At 37.7% G+C, this 15,990-nt stretch overlaps 1 protein-coding gene across 2 annotated transcripts in view; it reads left to right on the top strand.

Moving 5' to 3' along the window:
* The first annotated feature begins 3,638 nt into the window (after positions 1–3,638).
* schip1 (schwannomin interacting protein 1) overlaps positions 3,639–15,990 on the top strand; it is a 347,507-nt gene continuing 335,155 nt past the window's right edge. For both annotated transcript variants that reach the window (XM_088345449.1, XM_088345448.1), the window contains exons 1-2: positions 3,639–3,805; positions 3,871–3,961. In XM_088345449.1, coding sequence (XP_088201575.1) covers positions 3,783–3,805; positions 3,871–3,961 — 114 coding nt within the window. In that variant the 5' untranslated portion in view covers positions 3,639–3,782. The remainder of the gene's footprint in view (positions 3,806–3,870; positions 3,962–15,990) is intronic.

Below are 15,990 nucleotides of genomic sequence, written 5' to 3'. Positions count from 1 at the left end.
ACAAGCTAATGCTCATTGCACAATTATGCACAATCATGTACATTTGCTCTCCCCAAGTCCAAAATCAAGAGCCTTCAGCTGGTACAAAATGCTGCAGCGAGGCTTTTAACTAAGACAAGAAAGTTTGATCACATTACCCCGATTTTAGCTGATCTGCATTGGCTCCCCGTTAGCTTAAGATGTGATTTTAAGGTTCTGTTGGTAGTATACAAAATCATGCATGGACTTGCTCCCCTTTCAGAATTAATTACCCCTTATGTTCCGGTCCGGAGCCTTCTCTCTGAAAATGCTGGTCTAATAGTGATCCCGAGAGCCAAGGAGAGATCTGCAGGTTCGAGAGCGTTCTCTATTCAGGCCTCGGTGCTGTGGAATGCTCTTCCCCCAGAGATTCGAGCTGCAACCTCAGTGGAACTGTTTGAATCTAGACTTAAAACAGACTTCTATTCAATAGCATATGAATAATCTATATTTTATGTTGACAATATCTGTGTATTATTTGTTATTGCAACATCCATTGCAGCCTGGTCATCATGGATGTGGGATTACCTCATGTGCGGTCCCTTCTCAAGGTTTCTTCATTTTACTCATGTTGAGGTTTTTGAGTTTTTCCTTGCCATCATGTAGGTTTTAGATCAGGGGATGGTGTCATAATAGTCTGTAGTTTGCAATAATCTGTGGTCTGTGCAGCCCTTTGTGACTCTTAGTGATTAAGGGCTATACAAATAAACGTAACTTGAATTGACTTTACGACTCTGAACTTTTTGCACAACTCAGAACTTATTTTTAGAACTCAGAACATTTTGTTTACAAGGTACAACTATACTATGCATGAGTGTGTGTCTACATATTTATATTTATATATATATATATATATATATATATATATATATATATATATATATATATATATCATCTGATTAGCTGCACCGCTTAAATATATATATACATATATATATATATATATATATATATATATATATATATATATATATATATATATATATATATATATATATATATATATATATATATATATATATATATATATATATATATATATATATATATATATATATATATATATATATATATATATATATATATATGTTGCCAGCCAATCGCAGGGCACACGGGGACAGACAACTCACTCGCTCATTCACACCTAGGGACAATTTGGACCGGCCAATTCTCCTGAAATGCATGTGTTTGGAATGTGGGAGGAAACCGGAGTGCCCGGAGGAAACCCACGCAAGCACGGGGAGAACATACAAACTCTGCACAGTAAGGCCGGGAGCTGGTATTGAACCCACGCAGGAGGTTCCCACGACCTCAGCACGGAGGCGCAGTGGTTAGCGCATGTGCGGCACAGTTCATGTCTTGGGAACCTCCTGCGTGGGTTCAAATCCAGCTCCAGACTTCCTGCATTGGGGCAGCATGGCGGCGCAGTGGAATAAATATATAAATATAAATATAACATATATATATATATATATATATATATATATATATATATATATATATATATATATATGCTGCCCCAATGCAAGTCAAAGACTACAATTAATACCAAAAATTGAGACTTGATTTCTATCCATCCATCCATTTTCTGCACTGCTTATCCTCAGTAGGGTCATGGGCGAGGTGGAGCCCATCCCAGCTATCCTCGGGGACACCCTGAACTGGTTGCCAGCCAGTCGCAGGGCACAAAGACAGACAACCATTCATTTCACCTAGAGACAATTTGAACTGGCCAATTAACCTGACATGCATGTTTTAGAGAATGTGGGAGGAAACCGGAATGCCCGAAGTAAACCCACACAAGCAGGGGGAGAACATGCAAACTCCACACAAGGAGGCTGCAGTAACTGGACTTGAACCCTGAACCTTCGCACCGTGAGGCTGCTCGGTAACCACCCACCTGCCGTGCCGCCATTTCTTTTCACATAATAATAATAAACGGCAGTACATATTATAATACCTACATTTCAGAATATAAATAATTATATAAAAATGCAGAAAATTATATATCATAAAAACAATACCTAAAAATGAGCAGAATTAATATTAACAATTAACTAAATATTTTTGAAAATTTTTTGAAAAATTGTAATACATAGAAGTAATAAAAGAAACAGCTAGAAAAATTAAAAGACTACAGTAATTCTAAAAAATGAAATAGAAAAAAAATATTTACTACGGTAATATAACAATAGTTTAAACATACCAACAAAAATAAAAAAGGATGGAGTAAGTATAAAAAAAAAACTTTAATATGAATATTATAATATGCAAATAATAAAAATTATACATATAAATGAGATATTTTATTTACACGTGGAGCAATAATTATTCATTTACATCGTATTCAGTGTGTTGAGACATACACAATTTATTTTTAAAACAAAAATATAGAAAACATAACCACACAATCATTAAATACAATTTCAAAACAATAATCATAACATCTAAAACAATTTTAAGAATTATTTTGAGGAAACATTTGTTGCCTTGGAGAGGGATGGACTCCACCTGGCTGTACTTGCCCAAGGCACACCACAGGTATGGGTGCACCTACGACCCCTTGTGGTTTCGGGATCCACCCACTCACCATAATAGTCTCATCTCATCTCATTAGCTACACCGCTTATCATCAGTAGGGTCGCGGGGGTGCTGGAGCCCATCCCAGCAATCATCGGGCAGTGGGCAGGGGACACCCTGAACTGGTTGCCAGCCAATCGCAGGGCACACGGGGACAGACAACTCGCTCGCTCATTCACACCTAGGGACAATTTGGACCGGCCAATTCACCTGAAATGCATGTCTTTGGAATGTGGGAGGAAACCGGAGTGCCCAGAGGAAACCCACGCAAGCACGGGGAGGACATACAATCTCCGCACAGGAAGTCTGCAGCTGGATTTGAACCCACGCAGAAGATTCCCAAGACATGAACTGCGCCGCACATGCGCTAACCACTGCGCCGCGCTTTATACAACATAATAATTCGTAATATAATGCATCAAAGCAAGTGAGCCGTTTGAGAGCCGGTTCTCTTTAATGAGTTGAGCCAAAAAGGCCGGTTTTCTAAATAGAGTTGGACTTCCTTTCACTACACAACTACCACGAAATGATGCATGATGGGAAATCCCCAGGCGGCAGACGTATGCGCACAGTAGCATCAAACAGCTTGCTTCGTTTGCAACGAAAAAACGATACAGAGATAGAGGCTACTGCGGCGAATTAGTTTGACTTGATTGATTTGCCGTTTGGTGATAGTCGGTGTATACAGGATGGTACCCATAATTGACAAATTTGCGTTTTTCCCTATGGATTTTCTTGTACGCTGTACATGTCTTAAAATGCGTAATAAGCGTACTTTGTACGGCAAAAGCGTACAGGTTGACATAATATTTTGACTATCGTATACTTCCCTATTTTACTGACTCTTAATCTAAATGCCGAAATAAATAAACAAATGAATCAATCAATAAATACATAAATTGATAAAAGTCGTTTTTCATTTATCTTTCACTTTTTGGGTGCATTTGCAAAGCACGCACCCACACCCACACGCGGTATAAAAAACCGCGCACGCGCTGAGCATCCCATTGGCTACCAGAATCCACCAACCCGCCAACCTAACTCCCCCTTCTCCCAACAAGTCAGGTCATCTCTCCAGCTGCTCTCCTTTCAAAGTATCCACCTGATCCCAGCCTGGCTGCACAAAGACAGTTCCTCTTTGCGCCTGCCGAGGGAACACGAGAGAGCGACTGAGGGACGGCGCCATGCTAAGGAACTCCACGCACAGGTCGGTGTCACTCCGCCGCTTCTTAGCGCTTAGCGCCAGCGCTAACTTGAGCGCCGTCCTTGCAGAGGCATGCATCCGGGAGAGGAGGCGAGGATGCGAGGCGGGAGTAGCGTTGCGCGAGAGAGGAGACACCTTGCGCTGCGCATCAACAACCAGGTTCGGTTTCCTTAGGCTCTTTATTTCATCACAACTGAAGCAACAGAAAAATGTTTGTGTGGGTGGTTGTGGTCCTCTTCCTCCTCGCACGCTCTCTCCGCCGGCGCTAGCAATGATGTAATCCACTTTCTGGGCTTTTAATGAGAGCAGGAAGTTGACCAGACGAAGCGGAGGCTCATTGATTAGGATAAAAAGCAGCGAATTGAAGAAGTAGAGTGGGGAGCCATTTGTGTAACATTATCCGAGCATGCAACTTTAATTGGGAAGGATTTCGGAATTCAATTTGGTTTTATGTGTATAGCAGGGGATTCATATAGGGCTGCAATAACAACTATATTTTAATAGTCGACTTGTCTCAGACTATTGAAACGATTAGAGGAATAATCGGAAATCAATTCTTTTCACTTAAGTTTAGCACAAACTAGATTTTGTTACCGGATTTATTATTTTTTTTACCTAAAAAAATAACCAGGTTGGGCGCATCTTATACACAAGGTTTTACAGTGGTATATTACCGTTTTTGTGCAATTATTGATCAGTCAACATCAACGCTGACCACGATCAAAAAATATTGAATGCAACAGGAATCGAATCCAGGTGGCAGTGGGAAGAGCGCTAAATCCAAACTACTAGACCGCCGGTGATATAGATGACATGTGAAAAGGCATTCGGTTTTATCTCATTAGCACACTGTTTTACGCACACTACCAGAGTCAAATTTTAAAGATTGGAGAAAATAGAGAGTCGACCTGAAAAAAAACACGCTAAAAAGCACGACAAAGGAAATAACTCTTTGGTATATTTGATGATAAAGGACATTAAACGAATAAATTTTAAATTTTGTTTAGGTATTGTGTTCATAGTTACGTTGTCGAAAATAGATTTTAATCATCTATTTAACATAAGCTACCTTTAATGCTGCGTGTAAGCTGAGAAAAAGTGAAACATAATTTCATTCCAATTCTTAATCCAAATTAGGGCTATGCATTATACACTTTTGCACGCTATACATGAATATATATGGTCATGACTTTTTAAATAGTTGACTAATCATCAAATGAAACTATCAGTCAAAAAACTGGGGAATCATTAAATTTTTGTTAAATTTAGTATGCTTAAGTTAATTTGATTATGTCACAAATGAGAATAAATACAAGAAAAATTGAGAAAATTAAAAGGACATATTTTAATTATTTCCTACATGCATCAAAATAAAATGCCTATCTAAAAATGCCTATCTATCTAAGACCAAATACCATACATTCGGGACTACAGAGTGCATTTAATTAAAAGCCGCATGTGCAAATTTAGGGACGAAACCATATTAATGTACATGCTGCACCAGATTTTATAATATAATCATTCCCGTTAATTTTCTACATTTAGAAAATAAAAGAGCGGGAAAATGTCTGGTAAAGAAAATTAGCACATTGTGCCGCGATTGAGACACTTGTTTGTGGACTATATAGCTATTTCGGGTGAACTTGGATGCTTTGGCAGGCCAGGAATACAGGAATTGCAATTCAGTTATTTATTTTGGGGAGAATTCCTTTGAGTTACGAGCAATTCTATAGATACAAGCATAATCCAGTCACAAATTAATCTTGTATATAGAGGTGTCACTGTAAAACAACATCTTCTTGGGCATTTTCAGGATCACTTGTGAATATTATAGTCAACAGGCATTTTAAAAATTGTAGTTTTTGGGCAAAAACCTCTGTTTATTTTTAGATGCCCTGGCATTTCAAGCTCTCACGGGCCACTTAAAATGTTGTAGCGGGCCACATCTGGCCCGCGAGCTATGAGATTGACACACTTGTGCTATAGGCTGCCGCACACTTTAAGAAAAGTAAATAAATAAATACAACTTTAATCTTCTTTTTCAGACATATTGTGTTTTTTACATTCCAGAGAATTCTACACTGTTCGTAAAGTGAAGCATGGGACTAAGGGGAGCAATTTTCCTTTCAAGGAGTCTAATAGTTTTGTGTGAACTCGTCTCCTCTTAAGTACAATATATTGTTTTCCGGGGTGCAGGATACATTGTTTTTTATAGTCTTGACAGTTTTTTTCCGAGTGGGGAAGCGAATGTGGCCCTAGAAAGCTGTAAAACATTTTACAAGTATGCCACAATTTAGTCAAACCTTGAAGATTTACCGATACTTGGGAACAACGTTTTCTAATAAGGTAATACATGATGTTATGTATTAAATAGTAAACAAAACTTTTGCATTTTTAGTGGGTCATAATCTATAATAATAAGGAAATCCGTACTATAATTAAATACAAAAATTTATAAATACTATAAAAATATTAAATACGATAATATAGCAATATTAAAACATTTTCTGAAAGTGAGAAGAAATATATTTACCTTTCAGAATATAAAAGTATTAGATAAATATGACAACAGTAATGAGCAAAACTTTAAAAGAGAATTTATTTTACCGCAAAACAAGAATGATAAATTATTAAGTGTCTTGAATAATAATTATAATAATAATAGTAACAATAATAGTAACAATAACAACAACAATACTCCTACTACTACTACTAATACTACTACTACTACTACTAGTAATAATAATAATAATAATAATACAGTAATAAAAATATAATGAATAATAGTAATGATGATTTAATACAATAAATCAAATAATACAACAATGTTAAAAATTATACCTAAACATTTTGAAAACTATGTATCTTAAATACTATAATTATTATTTTTAATGTATATTATAATCACGCTAATATATGTAAGGAATAATCAAAAAGAATAATAAAACCTCTACATATCAAAACGATAACTAGAATAATAACAGTAAAAAAAAACTGTACATAAAAAAATGAGAAAAGAATATACGTGAAACAATAATTCTTATTCTTGTAGTGTTTAAAACTAAAAAATATTATAATATAAATAGAGTAATACATTATATATTTAAATGTGTATAAATATGAAAAAAATAATAAAACCACACCTACAAATGTGAAAAGTAAGTATTTTTATTGCTTAGTAATAATAATATAATAATATGATAATAAATTTAATTGAAATAATAATTATTTGACTAAATCAGATCCGGGGCAGCACGGTGAGGCAGTGGTTAGCGAGTGTGCGGCACAGTTCTGAGGTCATGAGATCAAACCTTCCTCTGTGGAGTTTGCATGTTCTCCCTGGGCTTACGTGGGTTTCCTCCGTGCACTCCGGTTTCATCCCACAATCCAAAAACATGCATGTCAGGTTAATTGGCTTGTCCAAAATTGTCCCTAGGTATGAATGAGCGAGTGAGTTGTCTGTCTCTTTGTGCCCTGCGACTGTCTGGTAACCAGTTCAGGGTGTCCTCTGCCCACTGACTGAGGACAGCTGGGATGGGCTCCAGGACGCCCACGACCCTACTGAGGATAAGTGGTGAAGATAATGGATAGATGGATAGTACTATTATTAAAATTAATATATTTGTTCCCCATAGTTCTCCTTTTCTACAAAAGAACTCCACCAAAGAGCCACTTTAAAGAGTCCGGCGATGAATCGTTTTTAGCTTCTTAGAAATATTGTTACAAATAGTTGACAAAATAATCAAAAGGTTAATGAAATAATAAGACAATTGTTCCATCATTGTTATACAATAAATTTTCTTCACCCTGTATTCCTTATTTTCTACCAAAAAAACAACCGAAGCGAGATGATTTATTTATTATTTTGAAATTTACAAAATAATCAATAGATCCGTTAATAATAAAACCACTTTTTTTTCTAGTATTCTAGTATTCCCGGCAGCACGGCAGCGCAGTGGTTAGCACGTGTGCGGCACAGTTCCGAGGTCATGAGATCGAACCTTACTGTGTGGAGTTTGCATGTTTTTCCCGTGCTTGCATGGGTTTCCCCTTGGGACTCCATTTTCCTCCCAAATTCCCAAAAACATGCATATCAGGTTAATTGGCTGGTCCAAAATGTTATCTGTATTATTGCCAGTGACGACTATAGACTGAAACATTTAGGTGGAAGGAATATATTTCTCATTAATATTATTACTAATAGCACCACGGCGGGTGAGTAGTTAGCACGTCCGTGGCACAGTTCTGAGGTCATGGGATCAAATCCAGCACCAGCCTTCCTGTGCAGAGTTTGCATGTTCTCCCCGTGCTTGCGTGGGTTTCCTCCGGGCACTCAGGTTTCCTCCCACATTCCAAAAACATGCATGTCAGGTTAATTGGCTGGTCCAAAATGTCCCTAGGAGCGGATGAGCAAGCGAGTTGTCTCTTTGTGCCTTGCGATTGGCTGGCAACCAGTTCAGGGTGTCCCCTGCCCACTGCCCGGAGATAGCTGGGATGGGCTGCAGCACCTACGCGACCCTACTGAGGATAAGCGGTGCAGATAATGGATGGATGGATGTATTCCCTCGTATTCCTACAAACTACCACACAAACAACACTTTTAACATAGAGCCGATTAATCGTTCTTAACTTCCTCAAAAAATCCAACATCTTCATATTGTGGCACTATTATATAATTAAATATCTCCCCGTATTTCTCTTTTTTTAGAAAAATGTTACCTAAGCGTCGCTTTAAAGAGAAGCTGAATAATCGTTTTTAGCTTCTTAAAAAACACATAAAAATTAATGAAATATTTAAACGACTATATGCTCCAGCTTTAATATAAATATAATTTCCTGTATTTCCCGTTTTCAACTGAAATATGACATAAATACCGCTTTTAAGAGTAAGACAATTCATTGTTTTAGCTTCATAAAAAAGATTTTAAAGAATTGACAAAATAATCAAAAGATCTGGTGAAGAATAAAACAACCGTTTGTTATGACACTATTACACAATAAACAACATTTCCCAGTCTTTCCTGTTTTCTACAAAAAATATGACCTAAGCACTACTTTTAAGAGCTAGCTGATTGTTGTAGCCATCAAAAAAAAAATCAACTAATTGAATAAATAATTTACAGATCCGATTACACAATCAATTCTTTCCCCTGTATTTCTCAATTTTTTTTTTTTTACAAAAATACAACCTTAGCGCTACTTTTAAGAGCCAACCGATTAATCGTTTTCATTTTCCCGCAAGCGCGAGGTGCACAAGTTCACCTGCTAGCAAGCCGCTGCTGAATATTTGATGTCCGTGATGTATTGTTGCGCATTATTGGCGGCAGTGGACAGTGATCGGCTCCCGTGCCGTTCCATCACAACTGGGACGTCGATATACTTTTGCGATGAGACCGAAATTGGACACCCCTGCTTCAATTTGTTTCCAATATATTTACCTTCCGTAAAGTTTCATCATTTCTAAAAATGACATTTTCCCAAAGTTGACGCTGCTTATCTCCTCGGAAAGAGTTCACCTTCGTGGAGGACACTTGAAGCCCCCCCAACATCGGCAAAAGCACAGTAATCGGCGCGTGAAATATGAGCTAGGATATAGAAAAGCAGATTATTGGAAATAGAGGCTGCTCCGCTTTCTGGTCTCAGTGGGAACGATCTGGAATCATCACTCAATTGCCACGCCCTGCCATGTCCCGCCCCTATTTAAGGCCAAACCTGATATATGTAGAAATAATTGTATTAATACATGAATACCAACAAAAATATGCCATATAAATCAAGAATCACACAAACGGGTCACGTAATACCAAAATATTAGACATAAATGAAATGCATTCATATATTCACGCATTTTGTCATTTATTTTGTCACGTATGTGTTTTGGTATTGCTTTTATTGTGTATTTTGTCGTGTATTTGTTATGACAAAAGGTTACCTTTGTTTTGGGGTGTGTCTACTTGCCTTCGCCTTCTACCTACAGTCTATTCGTTTCACGGTTGCCCTTGGCACCCAATTGGCCCCACCTGATTGATGCCAGCTGCGGCTCGTTGTCTGATTGTCTTCCCCCCTATTTATGCTCAGTGCTCTCACTCACCCTTTGTCAGTCCGTCAACGAACCTCTGCACCCGCAAGACGTGGGTTTTGACTCTGTCCGGTTTCCCGCTTGTGTTTACTGTCCGGTATCGTTCCCGTCTATTTCGTCCTGTTTAATATCGATCTCCAGTTTTGCTCCCGGCTAGTTCTTGACAATTCGTTCAGCACTGCATCCACCAATAGGTGAAAATCTCAGGCTTTTGGGCAGCATCACATTTGAATAACAATTTGTTGTAACAAAAAACTCAAAAAAATATAGGACAAAATACACAAAGGAATACACGATGGAATACACAATGAAATTCCCTCCCGATATTTACAACAAGGTTAACGCAGAAACTCGCAGTGAAATTTTTGACGAAAACACAACAAAATACTCAAGAAAAAACAGGGCAAAATATGCGTTACAATACAAGACAAGATACACAACAAAATACACGAAAACATTCCCAACAATATACAAGACAAAATATACAAAACAATTTCAGACAGTTCTCTACAAAGTTCACAACAAAATACAGAACAAAATATATGACAGAATACTGAGAAAAATAAGACAAAACACGACAAAGAACACGACAAAATACATGGCAAAGTACAAGACAAACTACACGACAACGTTCACAACAAAATAAAATACACAAAATACACAATAAAATACAAGTTTACCAGAAAATACAGAACAAAATATCATGACAAAAATAATGAGAAATAGATGACAAAACACGACATAATGCACAAAAAAATCTTTAAAAAAACACGACAAAATACTTGACAAAATAAGTAACCAAAATAAATACATGAAAAATGCACAACAAAATAAATGGCAAATACACAAAAATCTCACAACAAAACACACTACGAAATTGGTATTAAAATTTAAGAAATTACAAAATACATGTAATAGATAAATGAACACATTACATAATGTCATTTCTTTGTGTTTTACATCATGTATTCTTGTGTTCAATTTTTAATATGTCATATTTTTAGGTATTTATTTACTTACACCTTAATTTCCATTAAATGGCAGTCCCGGTCCTCCATACGCCCCGAGACACCCGTCCAGCTATTACCCCCCAATCAATGGGACGTCGCTTTTTTTTACAACCAACAGGCTGAAGCCGTTAACCATTTTACACAAAGCTTATTTAAGTAGCTGTCTACATGGAGGGGGTGGGGTGGCCGTTTTACACCCCACCCTGCGTGTCTTAATGGAGTAAGGCATGAAATAAAGAGTGCAGGTGGCATTGTTGACGCAGCACATGTAGCCGCAATGATGAAGTCATCCATCAGCATCCGACGTCAGCTCGATCCTCATCCAGCTTCCCGTACAGAGACAGTCTTAATCGCAACATCTGCTCAACCCGGGAAACACAGATGTTGGGAAGGAGGTCAGGGAAAATGTTTTTTCATATTTTTTAAGATTTTTATACTGTGGGATATTTAGTATTTAGTCAACCACCGAGTTCTCCTACTTGAAAAGACTGGATAGGCCTTTAATTATCATCCTGGGTAAACCTCAACCATGAGAGACAGAATGTGGAAAAAAAACGTAAATCACATTTCCGTTTTTAAATCAGTTATTTGTAAATCATGGTGGAAAAGGAGTATTTGGCCAGTATCAAAAGTTCATCTCAATACTTTTTTAGACGTTTTCTGTAACTCTTTACAAGCTTTTCACACACTGTTGCTGGTATTTTGACCCATTCCTTAAAGTAGATATCCTCTACAGCAGTGACATTTTGGTGCAGTGTTAAATGACACAGACTTCAACTTACCGCACAAATTTTCTCTGGGGTTTAAATCTGGAGATTGGCCTTACGTTGCCACTCCATTCTTTTACTGGCTGTGTGCTTGGGATCATTGTCTTGGTGAAACACCCTGTCTCATCTTCAATGCCATTGCTGATGGAAGAAGATTTTCACTCGTAGGAAAACACTCCCATGATGTTTCCACCCACATGCTTCACATTGGGTATGAGGTTCTTCAGATGCAATTTAGTATTCTTTCTCCTCCAAATACGAGAACCTGTATTGCTACCAAAATGTTTTATTTGGTTTCATCTGACCATAACACATCCATCCAGTCCTCTTCTGGATATTTTAAATGCTGTCCACGACAGGCCTGGACGTGTACTGGTCTGGCAGTTCAGGATTTGAGTCCCTGGCGGCGCATTGTGTTACTGATAGTAGTCTTGTTACTGTGGTCCCAGCTTTCTGTAGGTCAATCACTAGGTCCCCGCGTGTGATTTGGGGATTTTTGCTCACCGTTCTTGTTATCATGTTGACGCCACAGGGTGAGATCTTGCATGGAGCCCCATATCGAAAGAAATTATCAGTAGTCTCGTATGTCTTCTATTTTTCAATAATTGCTCCCACAGTTGACATCTTTACATCAAGAGTTTTACCTATTGCAGATACGGTCTTTCCAGTCTGGTGTAGGTCTGCAATCTAGTCTCTGGGGTCCTTGGACAGCTCTTTGGTCTTCTAGGCCATAGTGGAGTTTAGAGTGTGACTAAATGAGGTTGTAAATACAGGTAAATACAGGTGGAGCCTGGTTAAACCTCATTAGAAGAAGTTAGACCTCATTACAATCTTGCTTGTCTGTACAACCAAATACTTATTTTCCACTGCAATTTGGAAAAAAAAAATTGAAAAGTGATTTTTTTTTTCTACACAATCTGTCTCTCATGGTTGCGCTTTACCCACATTGACAATTACAGGCCTCTCTAAACATTTCAGGTTGAAGAACTTGTTGACTAAATACATATTTGCCCTACTGTAGATTCATACCAGGATTTTTTTAAATTAAAGTAGGCCGCAGGATACAACATTAATCCGTTCTAAGTTGGGGATTGCAAGGTAAAACTGCCTTATGGCGGGGGATAGAAACTTACGGTAATTAGGTAATGCGTAATGGTAGCCCCGATAAAAACATTGAAATTACAAAACAGTATATAAAAGTTACTACTTGAGTCTAATATACATGCATTTGATTAAATATCATTATAAAAAATATAAAGTAGTCCCTTGCCCTATCATGGTTTACTTTTCACTGTTTTGATACTCTGCAGTTTTGAATCGTGTATTGTGTTCTGCATTCTGATTGGCTTAGTACTCACATGACCTCTTCTCTGATTGTGTGCCAAATCTCACCACTAAACCACTAGATTCAGATGAAATGGGAAAAGGCTTTCAATTTTATTTTATCATCAGCTAGTTTTACTCACGGTAACAGAGACGAATGTTAGACTGACAAAAGTTAGAATAATGTTAGAGCCTTTTCCTATGCAAGGGATAGGGAACCTTTTTTAACCTAAGAGCCAGAAAGGCAAAAATATCACAAACATATATTTTATAAAAACAATCCGATATTTCTTAAGACAAAATTCAACAAAACCCCCAGACTCGCTCTCCAGACAAATGCTAATTCACTTGCGGCATTACATGATTTGATAAAATCTCTAAAAAAATAATTATGCCAGCGCCTGTGTCCAATATCAATATAAAAATGCCACTTAAATTCCAACTCCTTCCCACAGTTACTAAACAGTGTAGGCTCATTTTGACCGTCATTTTTGTCCTAAATAATGGTTTCAAAACAAGGTGCAAGCAAAGTTCTCGTGTAAAAATGTTACAAAATACTGCAAATGAGAATACCAACGTGTTTACCCTCGGTGCAAACCGCGCTGGGCAATGGAAAAAATGTACTTGTATAGCTCCGCCCATTCCAACTGCTCACACAAAAAAATTGCTCGAGGTGCTTTGGGAGAGCTTCTGGGTAAAAGTTGGCATTGGTTTAAAGTTTATTTTGCTGTTTTTCATCGACAATGAACATAGATTGTTTGATGACCTTCCATATAAAGGATTATTTTGTGATTTACAGCCACAACTGTTGGTGTGGCCCTTTACTGTAACCTGAAGTAAAAAAAGTGTGCCCTATATTGGACTGAGCCCATGAGGTGGATGGCAATGTCTCAGCTCCAAAAGCAGCAAAACGATAAGTTAGTTTGCAATGCCAATTTCATCTTCCAGCCACATGAAAAGAGCCCTGACGTCTGTCATCTACGTCCCCCGTGGTCTACGGATTACACAGGGGAATTAAGCTTATCATGATTATTATTACAATTAGTATTGTTATTGTTGTTTTACTGACGTTATTATTTGCCCAGGCTGCGAGAATATTGCTAGACATTGTAATCGATCCGTGATACAAAAAAGGTTGGGGACCACTGAGCTAATGCCTTAAAGTAAAATATTGTAAGAATCGTATTTTCTGGATTATTCAGTGCACTGATTTATATGGTACACCCTCAAAATCCTTTCCTTTGTGATCAATTTTCTGTATTAAGGGGAATCAGACTATAAGGCGCATTCAATTAAAACTACATTAAGAGTGAGGGGTGTGTAAAAAAACGTTCTAAAATAAAGAAAACATATTTCATACAACAAAAATGTTAAAAAAACAGTTTTCACAACAAAAAATAATTGATTCTTTCATAAATGGTTACTGTATGTAGAAACATTGCATTGTAATTATGCATTATTTGCACACCGTATTATAAGCCCTTCTGTCACGGTTGCCCATTGCCCTCACTTGGCCTCGCCCGTTTGGCACCAACTGCAGCTCGTTGCCTGACTGGCTTCCCTCCTATTTAAGCTCAGTGCTCGCACTCACCCCTTGTCAGTCCGTCAACGAACCTCTGCACCCGCAAGACCTGTGTTTCAACGCTGTCCGATATCCTCCTTGTGTATCCTGTCTGTAATCGATCCCGTCTGTCTCGTCCTGTATGTTATCTGACTCCAGTCTCCAGTATCCGGTTATATCCCGTCTGTCTCGTCCTGTATGTTATCTGACTCCAGTCTCCAGTATCCGGTAATATCCCGTCCGTCCCGTCCTGTCTGATATCTGACTCCAGTCTCCAGTATCCGGTATTGATTCCGTCTATCTCGTCCTGTCTCATATCTGACTCCAGTCTCCTGTATCTGGTATCGATCCTGTCTGTCCCCTCCTGTCCGGTATCGACCCGGTCTGCCCGTTATCTGCCCGTGTGTCTGGTATCGATCTCGTCGGCCTCTGGCTTCCTGTTTTTCCACACCGGACTTCTGTCTATGTTCACACGCATGACAGCACCATATCCGTAAAATAAAGCTTGTGTGAAAATGTTACGCATCTGGGTCCTCCTCCTGTTCTGGTTCTGACACCTTTTTTAGGTGTGCATTATAGTCTGGAAATTATGGTAGTAATTTTGTGTATTATACGTTTATGATGAAATTTGATTTACCTTTGGTAGGATGAAACCTGAGCTAGCACAGTGGAGACCTTTTCAGTAGCTTTTCCCACTTGTAGCTAAAGTTAGCCGCTAAAGTTTGCTCTGGCCATTTGAATGAATCCATTTTGGGTGTATCCAGCTCAATCGTAATTTTTTTTTTAATTTACCACATTATATCTTAATTTGAAAGAAATAACCTCTATTTTGACTTTAAGTTTGAAAATGATTTCTTAGTAAGTGTCCTAATGTCGATTGGCTATGACACAACAACTGGGAGATGGTAAATATTCATGTGCCTATTTTGTATTTCTTGATAATCACATGCTTTATATCCATGGTTATCATGATTTTGCGTCTCTTTTTATCCTGACTGCAAGTTTTTTGGACCCACAATTAATAAATACAGTAAAATAAATACAGCATTGTTTTACCGATTCACTAAGTCTTTTCAAATTATAAAACATTCTGACCTGAATGGAGAGAAATGCATTGTGGGAGGTTGTTCAGGCAATATAATATGTGTATTTTCATAATGACGTGACACATACAAATAGATGATAAGCATCTTGTAATTCATTATACACATGAACACAGCAAAGTTAGATTTTTTTATAACATACCTGTATCATTTATTAAGGCCGTAAATAAGGCCTGGAAAACATATTTCACACCGTAAAGTAAAACAGGTCACAAGGCAAGGATGCTTTATCCTCGAATGTCTACTGTATATTTGGCCCAAAGTCAGTTTTTATTCCACTACAAAAAAGAGATATCTGATACAATGATATTAAAGTGGAAATATAATTGTGACATGTCAGGTTTA

This window comes from Urocampus carinirostris, chromosome 10, assembly GCF_059441175.1.
Source record: "Urocampus carinirostris isolate Australia breed hairy pipefish chromosome 10, RoL_Ucar_1.0, whole genome shotgun sequence".
In the NCBI taxonomy this organism is placed as follows: Eukaryota; Metazoa; Chordata; class Actinopteri; order Syngnathiformes; family Syngnathidae; genus Urocampus; species Urocampus carinirostris.
Note: the sequence above shows the minus strand (reverse complement) of the source record. Positions and strands in the feature narration are given on the sequence as shown.